The following is a 24326-nucleotide window of genomic DNA, read 5'->3' on the forward strand; positions in this document are numbered from 1 at the left end:
GGGGGGGAGACTATCCCAATTCTTTTACATATTGTTCCTACGTTTATCTTGCTTTTTTTTCCAAAATTTAGAATCTGAATAACATTATTTAGAATCTGAATAACATTATTTCACAAGTATGTATTACTATATATTCAACAGACACCAGAAATTATCATGTGAACTTTCTTTCCTTCAAAATGTTGGGCTCAGTACATATATAACAGCTTGTCAATGATTTTTGTGCATATTACTGATGAAATGAGGTCGGTATTTGTCTGTACGATGTTAATGGAAAACGGTCAACATGTATTGTGTGTATAGTTTCGATGACAAGAGGTCAAAATTTAATTAGTGTGAATGATTGATATACTGATGCAATGTGATCAGTCTTTGACATTGTGTGAAAAGCATCGATGAATTGAAGTTAGTATTACGCTACCTTAGAATTCCAAAGTTCTATCTGCTCAATACCTAGTTTTGAAGAATTTGACGTTTAAGATTTCAAGTTTCACCACAGGTCAAGCTTTTTCGAATGCAATTCTTTGAATATCTTGAAAATGACTCCGAATACATTTACGATTTTGTAAGAGCAGATATAACATTAATTTGGCTTCTGAACCCAAGGTCAAAAACTGTCAAAGATGTCATGTGAAACTTTGTAATTCTAAGATAGAGGATTTTGTGTATGAAATCGATGAAAAGGTGTCAACATTAAAATTAGTGTGTGCGTATGAAGTCAACATTAATTTTCTGTGTGATATCAACAAAATAAAATCAGCATTAATTGAATATATGATTATATCAGCATAAAGAGACTCGACATAGCATCTTTATAAAATGACTAGACGGCTTTAAAACAAAGTTATGGCCATTGCAAATTTCCTAACTCGGTTGTATATCTTGCTTGAGTCCAGCTGTTTTGGGAGTTTTTTCTTTGAAGCAACCTTAAGATGATTTAAGACCCTATCCCCCCCCCCCCTTTAATTAACTTGTTTAGATCAATTAAATTGTTTTGTGTGAGTGTGTCTTTGTGTTTCTGTTGTATCCATACAGATAAATTTTTTTTAAAGATAGACACCCACTTATACCTTCTTTGGTTTCAAATGTACTGACGATGTCTCTCTGTGGCGTCGGTGGCCTAGTGGTTAGGCTACCGGACTCGTAATCGTGAGTTTGGGGGTTCGGGGATTTGAGCCTCAGCTCGGTCCGATGTTGTGTCCTTGGGAAAGACATTTTTACACGAAATTCTCTTTTAGCTCGGTCCTTTCGGAGATGGACGTTAAACTCGGAGGTCTCGCCTCTTAAATAACCTAACAATGTTGATAGAGGCATTAAACTTATAGCATTTCGCAATTTGTTTGTCTCTCCTTTGGAGCATATCAAGGAAGCTAAGATCAGAAGGGAGGGGAGTAGTACTTGGGCAATCTACTTCCTCTATGTATACCGCCCGTGCAAAGCTGTATCATGTATACTGCTTTAAGATCGTCGGCCAAGATGCAAAAAGACATCGCATTATAAAACTTTTAGTTGATTGAATCAATGCTATATACCATTAAGATTTCCCCAAATGGCAAACTATTGGAGTTACTGAGTCAAAAGTAAAAATGGGATTATCCAGGACCCCTTGATTGCTTACCCCCCGTGTCATATACTGTCTGTAGTCATCAATTTGTTCTATCAACAATATAATACTTTATTCTGTACTTTAAAATTATAATAAAACAACTATACTAAGCTGAGTTTTGCGATCCAAATGTATATATGTATTAGTACTATGTTTCTTTGATTTCCTATAGTTCTGTACAAAAGCCACCCCAGCAAACCAGGGTAGATGCAGAGTGCTCTCATCAAGGAGAGAACGTTTCCAGATTTTTTCATGTTTTTGTTCGGGATTGTGTAACCATTTACCACACGTTTTTTTCCCCTTTTTAATACAAAAATGACCCTCCCCCCAAATAGACCCACCTCTTCGTAGTTGGGGGGGGGGGGGGATTAGTACTCTTCGAATTGGAAAAGAAAAAGAGGAAGCTAACGGGTCAAGGGGTGACCCCGTAAAGAGACGTATTACTCCACTATATATCTTACTCTTTCTATTTATTGTTTTACTTTATTACATTTTAGTATTATTATCATTATTATTATCATTTTTCTTTTCTCCTCTCTCCATCGACAACCTTTCTTTGACCTGGAGTTGGGACGGGTATTGGTGAGGTGGGAAGCAGAGGTTCATTGTCAGAACTGTACTGGATGCGACTTTACATAGGCAATACCCAGTTACATACATCACGGCGGTTATGGAGCGCCCATTTAGTTTCGGCTGGCGCGAGGCAAGCAAGCCCACGCTTCCCCAGGTCACGGGGTCATTTACCTGCGCCGCGGGGATTTCCCTAATCAGCCGAACACCGGCAGCGCTCTTGTATTTTTTGCAAAGTTTACCAGCACAGTGAGCCAAAGCTAATGTAAGATGAATATTTTAATAAAGACCATGTAAATATTCAACATATTAAGGAAGAAAATGAAGAAATCGGAAGAACATGGTATGTTATACTTAAAAGCTGTGAAGTTCTCAAAAAGGGGACTTAATTTGATAAATGTGTCATGGGTAATCAATTATAAACATCAATTTAAATGTGATTGCCCCCAACGAATTCAATCAAATTTACACACAGGACAAAGAACATAATGAAATTTGTACTCACAAAGGGGCATATGCAAGAAGCTTCTGGATCCGTAATTATTCAGGTTTGAAGTTGATTTTTGCAATACTCGTGCTTTGCGACCTTGTTTTTTCATAACGCTATCCACGATACATGTAACTACAGAACAGATCCTTCCTTGCCGATACACTTATGAAAACACAACCTAAATACAAAATACAAAAAGAACACAATATTGCTGAACTGGAGGAATAATCTCATTTTCCGCTGTAAGCTTTCGTCTTTTGATGGGTGGTGCACACGACAGAGTAGCTCAGGGTGGGTTTGGACGTGTTGTGACTGCATGTTAGCTAAAACTAAGCTAGGCATGGGCTAAAGAGATGTCTTAGCTGTGAATATTACTCACTTACAACCCTTTATAAGCCAGCGTTTCTCAGCCATGTTTCGTTACAACACGATGGTCCAACAACGCTTGCTGCCTGACGTCGACAGAGGACGGGCCCTTACCTGGCTCCAAGATGGCTCCAAGTTCCCAGTTGTTGTACAACGACTTGGGGTGTCTCCATCAGTCATATAGAGGCCGCAAGAACGATGGCGAGCAACCGGAAGGGTCCAGGACAGGCCTCGACCAGAACTGCCCTGTTTGACCAACAACAGCATCGACCGGTTCATCGTCAAACAGGCAGTGACGTCACGAACCACCACTGCAAATGTCACCAAGGTCCAACTACGGGTGACAGCCAATGTCCACGAGAGCGAGGAGACGGTAAGGAACCGTATCCGTAGAGCCAGGTTCGCTTCTCCTGTCTCTGCCAGGCGCCCAAGGCACACGCCGCCCCACAAAGCAGCTCGACGGGCATGGCCTGCTGGCCTTTCACAGTGGACACGACGTCAGTGGTACCAGGAAGTCTTCTCGGACGAATCCAGATTTAAACCTGCTGCACCCAGACAGGCGAGCCCACGTCTGGAGGCGCCGAGGAGAGCTGTTCCACCCTGAGTGCATTCAGCAGGTGGCGCCCTGCGGTGGAGGGTCCGTTCTGGTGTAGGGAGGCTTCTCAGCTCACCACAGGACCCCCTGTAGCATATATACAGGGCAATTTGACCGCGGAAAGGTACAGGGAGGAAATCCTGCGTCCCCTTGCTGTTCCTCTCCTGCAGCAGATTAGACCCCAGGTTGTACGCAGAACGACAACGCCGTGCCACATCGCGCACGCATCGTGGTGTACTTCCTGCAGCAGCGAACTGTCATCCGCATGGACTGACCAGCTTGTAGTCCGGATTTGAACCCAATAGAGAACATTTAGGATCACATTGACCGGTGGATAAGGGACAACCACCCTCCTACAAAAAACCTTCAACAACTCTTGGGCTACCTCGTCCAGGAGTGGCAAAACCTACCGCAACAACTTCTCCGAAGGCATGTCCTGCACATGCGTCGACGCTGTGCCGAGTGTTTGATAAAACGGGGTGGCTACATCCACTATTGACAATGTTCATGAAGAACTATGGCTGTTCAGACTTTTGAAATCCGACCAGTGTGACTTAAACTCAATTTACATGAACTTCTCGCTGTTGTTGAAATCTGAAATTGTACACATTTAATTTAGAGAGTCGAAAGCAATTTTTGTGAAAATTGAATAAATTCGGTTGAACTGTTCTTCAGTTATCTTTCTTTGAATTTTTGTTCTTTGACTTTTTTGTGCGAGTTTACTATAACACTAATTAAAATTCTAAGAAGTACAGGCTATTAATTGCAACCTGAGCAGTCGCTCATCAGTTAAAACAAAATAAAGAATGGAGTTGAAAAAATATTTCACAAACCATCATTTTCTCTAAAAAGAACCAAGAACCAACCGACAGAATATTTTATCCACACAGCTATAGATAGCATAGCAAATAACATCATATCATAGAAATTTTGAGGGGGTTTCGAGTGGTTTCGGGAGGTTTTGGGTGGTTTTGGGAGGTTTTGGGAGGTTTTGGGAGGTTTTGGGTGATTTTTGTGTGGTTTCGGGTGGTTTTGGGAGGTTTCGGTTGTTTTCGGGAGGTTCCGGTATAAACAAGTACCGACTTATAACCTATATCAGAAATGACATCCAGGGTGAAGTATAGCTCCTTAATTGGCACCCAACAGACACACATAAAGTCACCCTGTGGTATGGCGACAGCAAGCTCATACTTTATAACATTTATTGTCCCCCAAGTAGCACTCTGAACTTTATGGAACAGAGTACTATCTTTAAGAAGACGGTCATAGCTGGTGACCTTAATGGACACTCCCCCCTTTGGGGCTATGCTGACCAAAACAACACAGGTAAGATGATTGAAGAACCATGTCAGTCCTCTCTTCTTCATAGGAGAAATGGGACCCTCCACAGACCAGATCTCACCTTGGTCTCTGCTGATCTACACAACTACTGCAATGAAGAGGTGCTAGACTGTATATCTAGTGACCGTCGTCCCCTCTCACCAAAATCAGTATATTGAAACACAGACACAGGAAAAGAAGAACCCGTTGGAACTTAAAGAAGGCTAACCGGGATCTCTTCAGAAAAACAGCTGAGGATACCATTAAACTGGATGATCTAGACAATAAAAGTATATACGCCCTTAAGGGGAGGGGGCTACACCTGAAGGCTATCTCGCTTATTACTAGACCAAATTTTACCATAATTCACACATATAACAAGCATAGTAAGAAGTCTTAAAATCTGCAATCAAATTTGAGAAAAATGTTTTGTTTTCATGGATACGGCGGCCATATTGGATTTCGTTGACATGTCTTACGTAACGAATACCCCCTTATTGCACATGGGAATTGTTTGGGGGTTGCATGCGTGTTAACAAACATTACATCTAAAAATTTGTCTGTTGTTTTTTTCCTAAACGAATTAGAAAATTTTTTAATGAATGTTTTCCTGAGGTAGCATTCAAGTGAAAATCCACACTCCAGACACCACCAACAAAAATCTATCCCATATATAAAAAATTCAACACACAAATTTATAGTATTACATCTTCTCTTCATTCGGCGAATATTTCATGAAGATTGGATGAAAAATGGTGGAGTTATTCAAAAAAAGAATAGAGAAAAGTAGCGTTTTGAGAAAACGGCCGAAAAATAAAAATAAAATATTGACTTTATGAGGAAATTGTGGTGACGAACATGCCCGGTATCGGAAAAAGTGCGGTTTTGGGGGGTTTTATAACTGAACATGTACTGAGGGAAATCTGCTTAAAGCATGGAAACTAGCTAACTACTACTATAAACCCAATCTTAAAGAAAGGAAAGAAGGCAAATGACCATAAAAACTACCGCCCAATATCACTCACGTCCTGTGTTGGCAAGCTCTGTGAAATAATCCTCAATTCTCGTCTTTATTGGTGGCTTGAGTCTTCAGGTCTGATCTCACAGTGTCAAGCAGGGTTCAGGTCTAAAGACAGGACAGAAGACCTCAGCTCTTCAGGCTTACACAGAAAATCATTAATGGATTTCAAAGAGGGGAACAGACAACGGCTGTGTTTGTGGATCTCCAACAAGCCTACGATAGAGTGTGGAGGAAAGGACAATTCTTAAAACTGTAGAACATGGGAATCAAAGGAAATATGTACTCCTGGATTAAATCATTCCTTACAGATAGACTTATCCAGACCCAGATGGATGGAACCCTATCTTCAAAAGCAGTAGGCCTACTTGAGGAAGGACTCCCACAGGGATCTTCTATCAGCTGTACCTTATTCCTTGTCTTCCTCAATGATGTTTCAGTTGTTCTCAAAAGAGGAAAAAGCCCTTTTTGCTGATGACCTGTTCCTTTGACACACTGGAAACTCGACAACAATAAGCAGACGAAGACTACAAGATGATCTAAATTCCCTTGGAACCTATTGCCGTTTAAGGAAGATGAAAGTAAATTGCGAAAAAACTGTCTACTCTGTTTTTACGAGAAGCTTGCAAATGCAGAAATCCCTCTCAAAATAGATGGTACCAGCTTGAAAAAGGAGAATAACCCAGAGTATCATGGAGTACAACTTGACAGCAAGCTCAACTTGAAACAGCACACCAACAACTTTAGAAAGAAGGCTATGAAGAGACTTAATCTCATCAAACGACTAGCCAGTACCAACTGGGGATCAGACAAGAACGCCATGAGAGGCCTCTATTTAGAATATACCAGAGCTGTTTTTGATTATAATCTTGTTCTACAAAACATTTGCAGTAAAACTACAAAGAACTCAATGGACACCATCCATTTATAACCAAGCTCTTCGTCTTATCTCTAGCGGAATGAGATCCTCACCGACTGTGGCCTGTGAAATCCGCACATATTGAGCCATTAGAAACTCGAAGAAAACGGGCTGCTTTAAAAGTATATGAAATATCTAAAAGGCTAGAAAATAACCACCTAAATAGAATCCTTGTTGACAAGTGAAACCTAATCAAAGACTAAAAAATACAAAATCTGTACTTGATGACACTGTCCTCAATCTCCAAGAAAAACATCGCCTCCCTGAAAGACGAGAACCTCTGGAAAGAGTTCCCTCAACTCTCCCAACACATCTCACCATGGCAGAGCCAGAAATTAGGAAAACGCTTTTGGACAAGAGCAATAAAAACACATATCCTGTGGCACTAAAATATTCCGCCCTTGAAACAATTGATTCCTATCCACCAACATGGATCCACTCATACACTGATGGATCTGCTTTTAAGGCAACAATCAGTGCTGGATATGGGTCAGTGACCAACTTGCCCAACGGGATAAAAAAAAAAGAAGTCTTTAATTCCAGCGGGCCCTTCTGCTCCAATTTTATTGCCGAACAACAAGCTATCACCAACACAGCAAACTACATCAACTACGTGTTTGACACTAACCCACTTGCTACCACAGACATCGTTATATTTACAGACAGCCTTTCAACACTAGAGACACTTGAGAGTGGGACTGATGTGAACAAAGATATTGCTCTTGATTTGGAGTCTACATACTTTGAAAAGTAGGCACCAGATCAGAGTAGTCCTACAATGGATTCCTGCCCACACTGGGATACCGGGAAATGAAAGAGCCGATGCTCTAGCAAAGAAAGGAGCTAGCCTCCCTCAGCCTGATATTCCTACAGATTACACCACCTGCTGCCAAATGATCAAGTCAAACCTCAAGGAAGACTGGATGAACGATTGGGCCACAGGTACGACTGGAAGGATGATGTATGGCCACATGAATAAACCACTGGTCAAAGATCTAATCCGTGAGTTGAAAAGGGGAGATCAATCCATAATCTTCCAACTAAGAACACAACATGTACCCCTCAATCAACATCTCAACCGAATTGCAGTAAAGCAGTCTGCGGCCTGCCCACTATGTAACTACCCCTCAGAGACAGCGGAAAACTAACTGATTTAAGGGGACGTTTTCTTCCCAAGCTACCCCACACATCTAACTGCTTCTACTCCTCAAAACAACAATTAGAACAGACATGCAGCTATTACAGAATGCATCATGCAGAAGAGTAAACGTTCAGATGCTACTGGATCGCTAACAACACCAAAATACAAAAATGAGAGGTTGTAGGAAGTTACGATCATATTTTCATACAATTTAAGGGGGAAAAAAGTTTAAAACACCTAAACAAGTCAGCCGAATTCATTCTGATGGGCAGCCCTTTGAATTCCTGACTTTCTCTCATATAGTCTCGTTTTCATTAACTTCCATTGTGTTTTCGCGGCAGAAATATCTGAAAATGAAATTCCTGGCTTTTTCCTATTTTCTCGGTTGAGTGGGAACCGAGACAAGCTTATCTTATGATAAATTAAGCTTGCCTTGGTGGGAACCCTGTGGATAGCAACAAATTGTCATACTGGCCTTGGTGCTACGGCATGGGGCAAACACAGAGTATGATGTTCTATAGTTTTGGTAAAAAGTTTTACGGCACTTGAAACACAATAAGGTCATACAAGTGCCGAAGATTAGAGATGTTACAAGAGAGTAAAAAACACAAAAATGGAGAAATAAAGATGATAGATGTTTGATAGGAAAGAAGAGGTGAACTACATCAGAGCACCCGCCAGCAACCCACCTATGATGTTCTTGGCCCAGGACTCCAAACCGAAACACTTGTCAGCAGGGACTGCGAGGCTCCGGTGGTACCTCTAGCCAGCTAGCCCTTCAACATGGACTCAATGTGGCAAAAACTGACATTCTTACCGTCCTCAGGTAAACAACATTATCTGATGAAGTGAGAGAGTGAGCTTTTTTGCAGAGGTATATTGTGAATTATAAGTCCGTAGTGTTGATAGGGGCATTTAACCTATACCAACTCACCATTTGTTTGTAAAGACATTGACGGACAAACTACAGTACACCAGCAAAGATATCTCATGGTCCCAAGTCTCCTCTGCTTATTGCATTTAAATTTTTCGCATGATTCTTTTTTTTTTAATTGTTTGATGTGGGTATTTTTCATCCCCATCGACACAATTTTGATAATTTAGGAGGCGGACTTTGTGCCTGTCTGTCAGGGCCGACCCGGGATGAGAGGGATAAAACCTCCCTACAGACAGACCGAAATACTCAATAAAAATTGTTCCTCACCGGGTACTGAGAGCGACAAGGAAGCATCTAACCACTTCTCACACCACAGACGCCAGTTGATACCACCAGCCGAGTTCGTGTGTGTTCAATAGTTCAATATGTCGCAAACTCACAATTACAAAGTTCTATCTGACATTTTGGGCAGTTTTGAATTACTAAGACCATGAAGTCAGAAACCCATTAATGTACTGTCTGCTCTTTCAAAATCATGAAATTATTCAGGAGTCGTTTTCAAGATATTCAAAGAATTGAATTCGAAAAGGCTTGACATTTTGTTAAACTCAAAATTTTTAACAATAAATCTCTCAAAACTGGGTACAGAGCAGATAAAACTTTGTAATTCTCCGGCAATGATGTATAAACTATAATGTCTGTTTTGTTTTAGTAAGCATTTTACGGCACCTGCAACACAATTAGGCCATATAAGTGTTGAAGATTAGAGGTGTCTAAATTCGCATAATTCTGCGGGGACAGAAGAAGGAGCAAACCACACCAGAGCACCCGCCAACAACCCATCCAAAAAAAGCAGGGACGATAAGGAAGAAAGGTGTTCGATAGGAAAGAAGGAGAAAACCACACCAGAGCCCCTGCAAACCACCCACTAATGTCTGTTTGAGTAAAGAGAAGCAATCACCAACATGGTAGCCATCATTCAGTGAGCCCGGCTGAGAAAGAGTGAGAGAAATGAACAGACAGAGACAACAGGGAAAGTAAAGAAGTAGGACCTATTGAAGGTGCATCACATCGCTACCCTAGAATTACAAAGTTCTATCTGCTCAGTACCTAGTTTTGAGAAATTTGAAGTTAAAAAGTTTGAGTTTCACAACATTGTCTTGGGCTTTTAAATTCAGTTCTGTGAATATCTTGATAACGACTCCAAATAATCTTACAATTTTGAAAGGGCAGACAGAACATTAATTTGGTTTCTTACCCCATGGTTAAAAAATGTCAAAGAATAGTCCTCATAGTCTTAGTAACTCAAAACAGCCAAAAAATATCAGATATAACTTTGTAATTATAAGGTAGTGACTTGCACACGTACTTGTACTAAAGAAGTAAAAAACGCTTGTACACAGACGAGTGAATACAACTTATCACAGGTTTTTATTTCAGTCTTCAAAGTCCGTAACTGAATGCACACATGGACACATGTGTACACAGACAGTAACAGCCGTGGTATGGTTAAGATTTCAATCCTATTTCTACAAATTCAACGTATCTGAAAGCCCAGGCCTTAAATCCCAACATCTATTGCATTTCATCATCTCTATTCTACATTATGAAAAAAACAAACCCAGTTACAAATGTTTTAAGTTGGCTCAGGTGAATCAATTGGTCCTAGTTTTATTCCTCTTCTTGAAAGAGTAGAGGAGAGAAACAAATTCAACATTTTCTGTAAAGACGGTGTCTTGAGCCAAATTAAAAAACATTTTTTTGTACTCCTAAAAACCTCGTATTTTGAGATATGACAATGTTGAATGACGGCGATGAGATGAGACCAACCCCAGCAAGGTCTCTCAACATCCACATTATCAGAGAACATTCCAAGATCCTTCAATTCAGTTTTTGGGCTGAATGGGGGGAGGGTACAGATCAAGCCGTTATTGAAATAAAGACATCAAGGAGCATTTTAAAAAATAAAACGTAGGTGTTTTTACACGCCCATCAACACAATTAAAATCATATATATATATGTAAATTATTTGTGGAATGTATAGTGAGAGACACTGACAAAATGTCAATTGTCAAAATTCCCAGAAAGCAAACCCAGAAACAAATTAATCAATCAATTTCCTGAGCCTTATGTAAATACGACATACAGACTAAAAGCTCCTAAACAAAACACAATTATAAACATTACAACTGATCATGAATGTGTCAACTATCATCTTCATCATCATCACTGTCATCATCATTATCATCATCATCGGCATTGTCAAACCATTATCATTTTGGGCAGATATTGCTATCTTTCTTCAGTAGAGGCAATAACAGCAGTACCTTTTCAGCGATATTCCACCATAACAATGTCTAACCACCACACCCAATATCAAGGACATGTAATTCACTTAAACAACATCAGGCATCCATTTAAACAGGAGACAGACAAAAAAATACAAACCAAGGGAAAAAAAAAAAGAAAAACCATGTGAACTAAACCATTCACAATATTCTAACAACTACAAACAAATGAGCAGCATCCAAAGCTTTCATACCCACAAAAATGGACGGCTAATTTGCAGTGCAAAAACAAAGCAAAATGGACGGATGTAAAAGAAAACAGGGTTCAAGGTCAGGTGTTCGTGTGTGTTTGTGTGTGTGTGCGTTTGTGTGTGTGTGTATGTGTGTGTGTGTGTGTGCATGCATATGTATAAGTGCATATGTGTGTGTCTTTGTGTTTGTGTGTGTGTGTCGGTACATAAGAGTGAGTGCCTCTTACAACCTTACAAGACCAGCCTATCCTTCTCCAGGTGTGTGGGCGCTGTTTCCCCGTAGCCCCCCATGTTGTTCAAGCCAGAACTGGCACCGATGCTCGACAGCTGCGGATGCAACCCACAAAATAGGGGAATCATAATGACACCAAGTGCAATAATAATCATAATAATGATAACAACAACAAAAATAATAATAACAATAAGAAGAAGAAAAAGAAGCAACAACAACAATAACAACAACAGCAGCAGCATGTACAAACAGGCCAACTCCAAATTTCTTCAAGCTAAAGGCCTGGAAATCGAATAAAATAAATAATTTTGATAACATTGAAAATATGTTTTTTTTAAACAATCTAGACCATCTGTAATGACCATCTGTATTTGCACACTATGCAGAAATAGGCATGAATTCTTTCAAAATATTTGGTGCCCTTTTTTTAACCAATTGTATAAAGAACTTGAGTTAATCATCCTTTTGCCTGGGATATCATGCATAAAGATTTCCCTGGCTAAGAATTCTCAACCCAAATTTGGCATTCCCTCCCTTTATCCTCCAACCTTCTCCCCGCCCCCCCCTTTCTCTTTCCGTTTCCCCCCTTCTCCTCACCTCTCCCCCCCCCCTTCCCCTCTGTAACCTTCTGACTGACACTAACCTGCTCCAAACACGACCTCTTACACTCCAGCAGACGTTCTAGATCCTTCCACATCTTCATCTGCTTCATGTTTGGCTCGTGGTTCTCCCTCACTGTCTTCTGTCGTTCCCGCAGACCACGGCTCAGGTTCTCCTGTTCCTGGATCTTCTTAGAGTACGTTTCTCTGGGTGGGGGAAAATAATTTATACTAGTCAACAGGCTTTAATACCCACACATACTCATACAAACACATATATACACACATATATATACAGACATAAACACTCACACACTCACAAAAACATACAAACAAGCACACATACACACTCACATACATACACACACACACGAACACAAACACACATACACAAATACACATAAACAAAAACAGAATGACACACACACACGCACACAAATCAAGCTCACCGGAAGGTTTTCTTCTTCTCCTGTACATCCGACGATACGTAAGCTTTCATCTCTGCAGCAACCCTCGCTTGCTGCGTCTGCAACACCTGAGGACCAGCACATCTACTTACAGAGCAGGGTCAAGGTCAGTCTACACATCTTAAGTCTTACTAAGAAATTAACAGCACTTACAACACAAACTATGTAAATGCTGAAAAACAGAGGTGTTACAAGAGAGCAACAAACACAAAAAAGGAGGGGAGGGAGATAGGATGATGGATGTTTGATAGGAAGGAAGGAGCAACCCACACAAGAGCACCCACCAACCACCCACATAGTTCTCCATTCATTCCTTTGCACTGATGCTCTTTAAAAAAACCTGCATTATCTAGATCTTTCCCCATCACCCATCTGTTTAGGTTCTCCGAATAAGTTGCTCAGGGTCCACCATTGCCTCATTTGCCTTCAATTTTTCCAGTGAGAGCTAGATGTTCAAGGCCCTTATGTCCATTTAAGTGTCCCAAAAATTGCATGTGTGTCACAATGTAGTGGAATCAGGCTTTCATAAATGTTTGGGCTTGTGAAGTGATACCATCTTCAGGCTAGTTCATTTGTTTTGCTTTCAACGAAGAAGTTAGGTGAAGGTGACTTACAAAGGTTGAGATTTCTTGGAAACTGCAAAATTACTTCTTTTTGTGCCTATAATCAATCCAATGTCTGTAGGGCCAAAAAACAAAATTTTAATGAAAATTGCTAAATGAGTGAAAAAATGCTGGTTTCTTCAATTTCATCATTTTGCCAAGCCCCTGATTTCATCAAAATATCCGACATTTGTCTGTTCCCAATTGCTATTCTATGAGAGACCATCATTTTAAGCTGTGGTATATTTAATTAGATTTTTATTTTTGATTGATCCCAGAACAGCAATTTGGTTTAAATATACACCAAAAATGTCCCTCCTGAGTCAATAACGTTTATCCTTATCTTTTCTTATCTAATCTTAAGTTCTGCTACAGTCCACAGCACAGACAAAGAACATAACACTCAAGACTTAGTTTTTAGTTTTAGTAGAGGTTTAACGGCGCTCGCAACTTCATAAGGTCATATGAGCAGCAGAAGATTAGAGGTGTTACAAGAAAGTAAGAAACATAAAAAAGAAGGGGAGATAAGATAGATGTTTGATAGGAAAGAAGAAGCAAACCACACCAGAGCACCTGCCAACCACCCACTCACACTCAAGACTGAGACAACACATGTACACATGTTTTAAATTTGTATAAAAACCAAAATGCCAGGGTGGAAAAGTGGACCAAACTGTGGAACACATCTTTCAGTATTGCAGGACACTCAGAACCTTGAGACAGGAAAAACACATACACATGCGCACACACACACACAACACACACACACATATACAACACAACACACACACACACACAACACAACAAACACACACACAACACAACAAACACACACATCCTTCATCAGTGCAGGACACACATGGCCCTGAGACAGGAAACGTGGCCAACCCAAGAGACACTACGAGAGAAGCTGTGCATGCCGACAGAAGAACTGAGCAGGTACCCCAGTATCTGGTAGATACCAGACTTCAAGTGTAATGCGATTGAGAAGAAAAAGAAGAAGAAGTCCACAGCTAGCCGGTACAGTAAATGTCTCCTGGGTTGTTGCTACAACAGAACATGATGACAAATGTAATAAAGTGTAGGGTGGTGATCACATGAATGTTACAATCATCATACAGGGTAAATAGTGACAACGCAACTCTTACCTTTATGGGGCATCCCAAGGCTTATCTTAGTGTCATAATCCAAAGCTTATTTTCATCATACAGTACAGGTAGTGGTAGCCCCAGGCTTATCTTCACATGGTCACCCCAAGGCTTACCTTCATTACACAGTACAGGTTGTGGTAACCCCAAGGCTTACCTTCATTACACAGTACAGGTAGTGGTAACCCCAAGGCTTACCTTCATTATGCAGTACAGGTAGTGGTAACCCCAAGGCTTACTTTCATTACACAGTACAGGTAGTGGTAACCCCAAGGCTTACTTTCATTACACAGTACAGGTAGTGGTAACCCCAAGGCTTACTTTCATTACACAGTACAGGTAGTGGTAACCCCAAGGCTTACTTTCATTACACAGTGCAGGTAGTGGTAACCCCAAGGCTTACTTTCATTACACAGTACAGGTAGTGGTAACCCCAAGGCTTACTTTCATTATACAGTACAGGTAGTGGTAACCCCAAGGCTTACCTTCATTACACAGTACAGGTAGTGGTAACCCCAAGGCTTACCTTCATTAAGCAGTACAGGTAGTGGTAACCCCAAGGCTTACCTTCATTATGTATTACAGGTAGTAGTAACCCCAAGGCTTACCTTCATTACACAGTACAGGTAGTGGTAACCCCAAGGCTTACCTTCATTACACAGTACAGGTAGTGGTAACCCCAAGGTTTACCTTCATTATGCAGCACAGGTAGTGGTAACCCCAAGGCTTATCTTTCCTTGGTAACCCCTAGCTTACCTTCATCATACAGTGCAGGTAGTGGTAGCGTGACTCCTCGGCCTTGCACTCCTCCTGGTAACCTTTGACCTCCTGCTGGAGTTTGCTCATGTTGCTGTCAAAGCCGGCCTGTTGACGCTCGTACACTTGCTTCTTGTTCTCGTACTCCGGGGTCAGGTCCTGGCACCAACATACACATGAGGAAAAACAATTTTTTAAAAATCTAATCTAAAAAATGAATATCAGAACTTCTAATCAGATATGACCACTCCCCCCCCCCCCCCCCAGTAATGATAATAATAATAATAAAGACAATAATAATAATAATAATAATAATAATATAGGCATTTGCATAGTTCAAATCTCCACTCAACAGCAAGCTCTATGCGCTTTACAATCTTTATTATTACCCCAGCAAGACTTGATAGCATTCTGAAACAATCTCAACTTCCTGAGAATAATCCACCCCTTAACTGCTAACACAGAATATACACCTCACATGCTAAGGAAAATTCCACCGTGCACAAGACATCACCTGTCACAATCTTTCATTGACGTTTGCTCGCTTATTATAAGAGACAGATCGCTAAAATTACTTAAATAGAAAGAGTAATACAGAGATAAATTCATCCATTGACAAGACCAGCGTAGAACAAGCCATAAAACATGGGTTTTAGCCGCACTAAAAGATATGTTTACACAGTGCTGGGTGGCAGATTATTGAGATGTACAAGATACACTTACAGCACAGTCAAGGGGTTGTGGTTGAAAACACGTGTTCTAATAATGTTTTGCTTAGATGTGGTGTTCCTCAGGGGTCTGTTCTTGGACCTGTCTTGTTTACAATGTATACACAACCTATTGCTGATATTTTAAGACAATATGGCATGAATTACCATCTTTATGCTGATGACACTCAAATTTATAAGTCTATTGATTTCGATCAAATACCACTTTTAGTCGACTCTACTGAACAATGTACTAGAGATTTAAAAATATGGATGACCAGCAATAAATTGAAACTAAATGACGACAAGACGGAAATAATGTTGAGTGGAAATACAAAAGCCATTAAAAATCTCCCAGAGCTACAAATTTATATTAATAACCATACCATTCGTTCAAAAAGAAGTCTTAACAATCTAGGGGTTCAGTTGGATTATGATATGTCTATGTCCTCCCAAATAAGCCAGCTCAGCAAAAGTATTTACTTTCAGCTTAAGAAAATTGGCAGTGTAAGAAATTATTTAACTACAAGACACTTGTAACAACACTCATTTTATCAAAGTTAGATTACTGTAATGTTATTTTGTCCGGTTTGACATCCGAAAAACTATCAAAGTTACAAGTACTTCAAAATCAAGCAGCAAAATTGATAATGAAACAAAAGAAATCAGCCCACGTAACACCAATTCTGAAAGAACTACACTGGCTGCCAATAAAAGAAAGGATTAAATACAAAACTGCCGTTCTCTGTTTTAAATGTATAAATGATAGTGCACCTTTTTATCTTAAAACATTCCTGGAATTATATAATCCACCTAGAGCCCTTAGATCAGCCTCTGACAATCTAATTCTTAAAACTCCAAAACAAAACTACAAAACATACGGCGAGCGTTCCTTTTTGTTCTTTGGTCCCCAGGTATGGAACGAAATCCCATATAAAATAAGATCTGCCCCAACAATTTCCATTTTCAAAAATCAGCTGAAGCATTTTTTATTCACAAAAGCATACCTGTCATAATGATGTACTGTGATACATATGCATGTGTATGCCAGACTGTGAGACTGAAGAAATAGCGAGTGAGAATGAGAGAGAGAAAAAGAGAGAGATATAGAGAGAAAAGAGAGAGAAAAGAGAGAGAAAAGAGAGAGATAGCGAGAGAGGGAGAGAGAAAGAGAGAAAGAGGGAGAGGGAGAGAGAGAGAGGGAGAGAGACAGACAGACAGACAGACAGAGAGAGAGAGAGAGAGAGAGAGATAGAGCGGAAATGTTTTTCTATCTGTATAGAATTAATGTTTTAATGAATGTTTCTAGTTACTCACGTTTCAACTGTATTTTGACTGTTCGTGAATTTATATTGCATTGTATATTTTTAGTGAACACATTTTCAACCTCACTGCGAGACTGTTTTTCTGGCATAAAATTTTACACATATGCATTTATATTATATGTATAATACTTTGTTTTACGCACACATTTGTGTCGATTAATTTTTAAGATGTGATGTCTTTTTCATTGTAATGCGCATTGAGCATCTTTTAGAAAATGGAAATGCGCAGTATAAATGCTATTTATTATTATTATTATTATAAAAATATTAATAATTATAATACACAGCATTTGTTTAGCTCAAATTTCCGCTCAACAGCAAGCTCCATACACTTTATAGGGGGTGCTCACTAACGAATGCAGATCGGGTCGGTCACTTTCTGGGGGTTTCAGTATACACTACAACCTCACCCCGATTGTACCCGACAAACTGGAAGTTAAAGTAGAGAAACCTTTGACATACATGCGACTACGCAGAGGGCGTAAACCGGGCTACGATTGGCTGACCTATGAATACATTTAAGTAGGCCTACGGTACTCTTGGACTTCCCGCACTCCTTCTCTCTGTCTCCCTCTGTGTGTGTGTGTGTGTGTGTGTGTGTGTGTGTGTGTGTGTGTGTGTGTGTGTGTGTGTGTTGTGTGTGCATGTGTGTCTGTGTGAGAGTGCTTGCTTGCCTTAGTGTCTCTCTCCTTTCTTGTCTATTTCTCACTTCCCATATTATATATCAGAGACCTAGCAAAGTCTCTGCATATATCTCTCAACTTATCTCTCTCCCTCCTTGTCAATCTCACCACCCTCCCTCTGTAGTGCTTTCTGCTCCCTCACCTCTCTCCCCCTCCCCCCTCTCTCTCTCTCTCTCTCCCTCTCCCTCTCCCTCTCCCTCTCTCTCTCTCTCTCTCTCTCTCTCTCTCTCTCTCTCTCTCTCTCTCTCTCTCTCTCTCCATCTCTCCCAAGGTAGGGTAACAAACGAAAAAGTCCCCATTTTGTAACATGTAACTACTAAATTCTTCTTTTTCTTCTTGTTCTCCTCCTCCTCCTTCTTCTTCTCCTCCATCTACTATTCCTCATCCTCCTTCTTCTTATTATTTGTCTTCTTCCTCGAAACTTCCTCTATGAGCGCTCCTAACCCATTATGAGAAGTGGCGTTCGACCGCAACCGGGAATTCCCAGAGTACCATAAGCCTACTTAATGTATTCATGGGTCAAAGGTTTAGCCAATCATAGCCCGGTTTACACCCTCTGTGTAGTTGAATGTTTTAACCTCAAAGGCTTCCAGGGCTCCTTTCTGCAGTTCCCTGTTGCAGCCTAGAATCCCATAAACATGGTTACAATAGTTACATTGATAACTTTCTATTATCAAAGATCTTCATAAGAAGATAGCTCTAGTTCACTCGGCCAAAAAAGTGTCCACGGAAGTCTGCGCATTGGTTCAGATGGTGCTGCAGTCTTGGTTTTGAAGCTCTCTTTCCTTTCACCAGGGGAAGAATAGAAATAGCACAGTTTGTTAGTTTCGCTTTTATTGTTTTTCACACAAGTAGGGTACTTTGTTCGCAAAATCTGCACTTTTTCGAAGAGGGCGCCACCGGACTTTCAGTGTCAACAACGACACAAGACTCAACTTTGTTGTGATTGACTGCAAACCACCCAATCGTGCGATTCGCAAGCCTGAAAACAAACAGGTTTCACTAGCCACGTGATTCAACCGGCTAAGTGCCAAAAGACAAATTTTTCAGGAGAAGCAAAAAACTGTTTTATTTCGTTATGCTCGTATCTATGAATCTGAAATTCAGATATATGATACAATATGAAGTAGGTTGATGGTCCGTAAACAACGGTTTTTTTTTTTAAATCTTTGCTTACATAAGTTACCGGACATAGGCTGTTTAGAGCTACCAAAATTTGCGAGATTCAATTGCCTAAGTGACAATATGACGGCTTCTAGGCGTTTGAATCAATTTAATCAATGTCACTCGATGAGCGCAAATGGTCACTTACCCATTTGAGTAGTCGACAAAAGCAAATAATAATCGTTTTTAAGAGTGATTATAAAGTTAAGAGTAACTATTTCAGTCATTTAGTTGAGTCTTCTGGTGCAGGACTGTTTTTGGCCTCATGGAGTTGGTAAAAAAGACCATTCATCTTAACATTCAATTTGTACTGGATGTTTTTGGTCAGTGTGTATCAAAGGCAACCAACGTTTGTGACAAAAGGCTCGTTTTTGTTTCAGTCAGGTCTGAATGGTCCAGAAATCGAGCATCAAAGGGAGATGGGAGGGGGGTAATTGTCTTGCTTTCTTAAAAACATTCAAGATTATCCATGAGCACACAGACCATACCATTTTTCAGGGACCTTTCGATTACACTGTGTGAGCTGTTCCCTTGTATTTGTGTTTGTGCTTTTTCAAGTTATTTGTGTTCAACAGTTTTGTTTTTATCTGGTGCAAATGTCGCTGACAGCATTTGACAAGATAGATTTGTGATCTGATAAGTACAGCCGTCACTATTATAATGAACGTGGCTCATTTATTGTCAGTAGACTCCTTCAGGAAGTTACTGACACAAGAAGAGAATTCATTGGAAATCAATGGTCCTCCTTCGTGCCAATCGTGACACTTCACATCTTTGGTTACCAAATCTTTATAAGAATTCGGCTAATTCGGTCCTGTTATTATATAGCGTAGCAGATGCGTTCAATGCCGTACTAACAAATCCGCTTCCAAGTCTATGCACACTAGACATAAACTGGTCCCATTGGGTTTTGTGCAAGCTTCATATTTGATTTTTTTCTCCTATCCTGTATAAATTACATTGATCCTTCCGACACATACAACAACAGGTTGCTCATATTTAATATCTCTCTAAAATCGTCTCGGACTATGTGTGCCTCCTGCCATTTTCTTTGGTACTCTCTATAAAGGCCTTTGAGGCTTTGAAAGTGATAGTCAAGATAGATTTTGTCTGTATTCTGTCTGTAGTAATGGGAAAGCAACTTCGTCAAGTTTGTCGAAGAATTATCTATCACAAAATTCCTTGTCCTTTTCTGCTCTCTGGTAATTTGACAATCCTGGAGCTCCCATCCCCAAGTCATGTAAACTGTCTTTGCAACAGTCATGAAGAACCACTGTGTGAGGGCAGTTGTATACAAACTCATTGTTTTGCATAAAGGTAAAATGTACGACATTTGTTTCAAATTGAAGTGTAGAGCTGGAGAGTTGAAGTTTAAGGTTTGTTGAAAAGAGAATTTCCGGGGCCAATATGTTTATGGGTAGCTTTTTTTTTCTTTCGAGTGACTATAAATTATCATCTACCCGGCACTGATCAACTAATCAACGATTCCAGAACGGAACCTGACAGACACAGCAAGGGGCACACACTTAAAGTAAATTAACAAACGTGAAAAGTCGTGATAAAAATATTTTCCAATATTAGTACCAAATGTTAAATAAGCGCGCCTTAGCTGTAAATCATAGACTTTTTACCAAATTCATTTGTCAGTAGCTTTTGCCACAATTTACCGACTTGGTGGAGTCGGTATTAATATATTCTTTGATGCCATCTTGCCCTTTCTCAACTACACTACCAAACCTAGAGATAGATTACACAAACTGCATTGACAAAATCTTCTGGCTGTCAATAGGATTCAATATGAGTCGAAGTCAGCAAAGGCAGCCCTTTGTTTTGATGTTACCCTCCAGTCTGTTTTGACAAAGGCCACCTTCGTGTGTGTCGAGCTACCTACACGACAGGTGAACACCTAAACAAGCCAATAAATCTGCCTGATTCAACCACCCAATCACAACCCGGCTGCAAAACTGGCACTTGGGCAGTTGAATCTGGTGGAAATTGCGAACTGGCGTGATATAGGCGATTGATTTATTGAAGGATTGAAACACTTGGCGGTAACTTTTCAAACTCTGGATTTTAACATAAGGTGTGTCAAAGGCTGTACTACAGGAAGGGATCAAAAAGTGATTTTCGAAATTTTTGTCACTTAGGCGGTTGAATCACACGGCTAGCGGTTGTTTTAATAGGTCAGCAACCAAGTCGATCGGTTTGTGCCACGATGGCCGCTTTGCGCCCTCAATATGGCTAGCCCCGACTACCCGATCCAACCCGACCGCGTATGTGGGCACTCTCTATTACAATCGATATTATTGCCGAAGCAGACCTGATAGCACTGTCATTTGAAACAATCTCAACTTTCTGAGCTGCCATTTCACAGGTGCTAAAACACTATGATACTGACAAGATAAAACACTGATAAGATATCAATTTCTCACACATGTTTATCTCCCATCAGCATTTTGATCAGGTGGTTAGGCCATAGCTTCGGCCTATCTGGGACTGTTCTTGAATGGTTTGAGTCCTATTAGTTTAATCGTACACAGTCTGTACTTCTAAAGGGTGAAATGTCATCCATTTTCAGCATGCAATTTGGCGTGCTCCAAGGGTCCGTGCTCAGACCACTCTTATACACACTATATACAAAGCCCTTCGGTTCAATAATTAGGAAGCACGACATTAACTACCACATGTATGCGGACGACACTCAGCTGCACAAATCTGTTTTACCAACAAATTTCAATTGTCTAGTTACCAGCATGGAAAAATGTATTGTGGAGGTAAAAAACTGGATGATATCAAGCTGACTTAAAATGAATGATGATAAGACCAAAGTTCTGTTTTGCAATTTGCCAAACCAGGGATATTGCTTTGCAGTGTTGACCATATATGTATTGGGAATGATAACACTTGTTTTACGGATAAAGCGAAAAATCTAGGCGTTCATTACAACTGCAAACTCTCTATGCGCCATCATATAAACTATCTATGTAAAGTAATATATTTAGAACTACGCAGAATAGGACAAATGTCAACATATCTTAGTGTTGATTCTATCAAAACCCTCCTCTCTTCTTTTGTCCTTTCACGTCTAGATTACTGCAATTCTTTGTTTGGAAACCTTCCCACTAAATGTTAAATAGGTTACAGCGACTCCAGAACCAAGCTGCTCGCATAATTTTAAAGAAATCTCTCAAAGAGCATATAACACTATGCTAGTTCAACTACACTGGCTCCCGGTGAAAGCATGAATTCAGTATAAAATAATTGTTCTTTGTTTTAAGTGCGTCATTAACATTGCCCCATCATATCTTTGTGACATAGTCGTCGAATATATACCATCTCGGCCTTTAAGATCGGCAACGAAAAAACCTTTTAAGACATGTCGAAAGCAAAATTCAGAGACTCGGAGGGAGAGCTTTTTCACACCACGCCCCCTCCCTGTGGAACGCTTTACCAGCTCATCTACAGGAGTCTACCACTTTATCAAAATTTAAATCAGCACTGAAAACTCAATTGTTTCAGTCCAGCTTCAATCTGTAATTTCCGACATTCCCAATACAAATATTACTAGGTTTTCTCAGTATCTATTATGTTATCTCAATATCGTTTATTCATGCCGTTTTGTTCTGTAAGAATTTAAGACTGTGTGAATTCATCAATGTGTGCGAGGGTGTCTGGGTAGGCTTTCTGGGATTGTCTTTACTCAAGAAAGTACGAGAGAGAGAGAGAGAGAGAGAGAGAGAGAGAGAGAGAGAGAGAGAGAGAGAAAGAGAGAGAGAGAGAGAAAGAAAGAGAGAGAGAGAGAAAGAGAGAGAGAGAAAGAGAGAGAGAGAAAGAGAGAGAGAAAGAGAGAGAGAGAGAGAGAAAGAGAGAGAGAGAGAGAGAGAAAGAGAGAGAGAGAGAGAGAGAAAGAGAGAGAGAGAGAGAGAAGAAAGAGAGAGAGAGAGACCAGAGAGACAACGACATAGTGAGAGAGAGAGAAAGAGGATTACCATAGGAGCTGTGTGCTGCATATGTTCTTTGTATTATTGAACAGCACATTGAGCACTTCTTTGTGGAAATGCGCTATTTAAATGCAATTTATTATTATTATTATTATTATTATTATTATTATTATTATTATTATTATTATAATACAGCATTTAGGATAGTAGCTGTTTCAATCCCCCCACACACATCTGAATAGGGAAGTTTGAGGTACCGCATTCAAGTAGAGAGACGGAGATATTTGATTTTATTTTTTAACTTTATAAAATGTATCTATCTATTTATTGTTGTTGTAATATAGGTGCGTTTTCAAGCCAGTATCTCCAAAGTTTAGATCATAATTTAGGAGATGGGCTTTTGATCCAGCCTGCAGGACCAACCGGGGCTGAGAAGGATGCGATGTCCCAGCAGAAAGACCACTCCTTTATACCCAATACAAAATCTTCCCCAATTGGGAATTGAACTCAGGTCTTCTGCATGGAAAACAGCAAAGCGCCTAACCACCACATCACTGGCATCAATGGAGTCAGGTCTGAACAGCACCACAAACAAAAAAATAGATAGAATGTCGAGGTTCTATTGCACTTATCTCTCCACCTTTATTCATATCAAACATCTATTCATCCTTATCTCTCTTCCTTGTTTCCTATCAAACATATTTTTTCCTCATCTCTCCTCCTTCTTTACAAACAAACACCTGTCATTATTATTTCTCTTCCTTCTTTTCTTAGTATGTTTCTCTCTAGTTATGTTACTCTCTAGTAGAAACCCTTCTAATTTTTGGCACCAGTAAGACCGAATTGTGTCGTAAGTGGGATAAAATATTTACTAAAACAAAACTAAACAAAACAAAGCTAAGCTAAACTTAACTGAACTAAAAGAAAACAATAAGTCCAACTCTCACCTGCACTTTTTCCCTGAGTGGACGGATTTCTCTCAGTATGGGCGCCAAAGTGTTGCGGCGGTCTGCAATCTCAGCGTGCAGACGTCTCACCATCTCCGACATGTCGTCCAGCGTGCGACCTTTCATCTCGTCAAGGTCGCTCTTAATGCTGGACACTTTCTCAAGCTCCTCCTGGGTCTCACGATAGCCGGCCACACCCTTTTTCCGCTCAACGACCGACTGGAGCCATGTGAGGGGACACAAGACAAGGAAAGTAGAGACAGGTTTTAGTTTTAGTAAGAGTTCTATGGCACTTGCAACACAAATAAATCAT

General features: G+C 40.2%; 1 protein-coding gene across 1 annotated transcript in view; it reads right to left on the minus strand.

Annotated features, from left to right (window-relative positions):
* Positions 1-10310: 10310 nt before the first annotated feature.
* Positions 10311-24326, minus strand: part of LOC101847283 (intraflagellar transport protein 81 homolog) — a 53364-nt gene continuing 39348 nt past the window's right edge. Inside the window, exons 12-16 of the mRNA XM_005106088.3 lie at positions 24014-24232; positions 15247-15405; positions 12723-12808; positions 12318-12480; positions 10311-11769 (exon numbers count right to left, since the gene is read on the minus strand). Coding sequence (XP_005106145.1) covers positions 11674-11769; positions 12318-12480; positions 12723-12808; positions 15247-15405; positions 24014-24232 — 723 coding nt within the window. The 3' untranslated portion in view covers positions 10311-11673. The remainder of the gene's footprint in view (positions 11770-12317; positions 12481-12722; positions 12809-15246; positions 15406-24013; positions 24233-24326) is intronic.

This window comes from Aplysia californica, unplaced genomic scaffold (assembly GCF_000002075.1).
Source record: "Aplysia californica isolate F4 #8 unplaced genomic scaffold, AplCal3.0 scaffold00512, whole genome shotgun sequence".
Lineage (NCBI taxonomy): Eukaryota > Metazoa > Mollusca > Gastropoda > Aplysiida > Aplysiidae > Aplysia > Aplysia californica.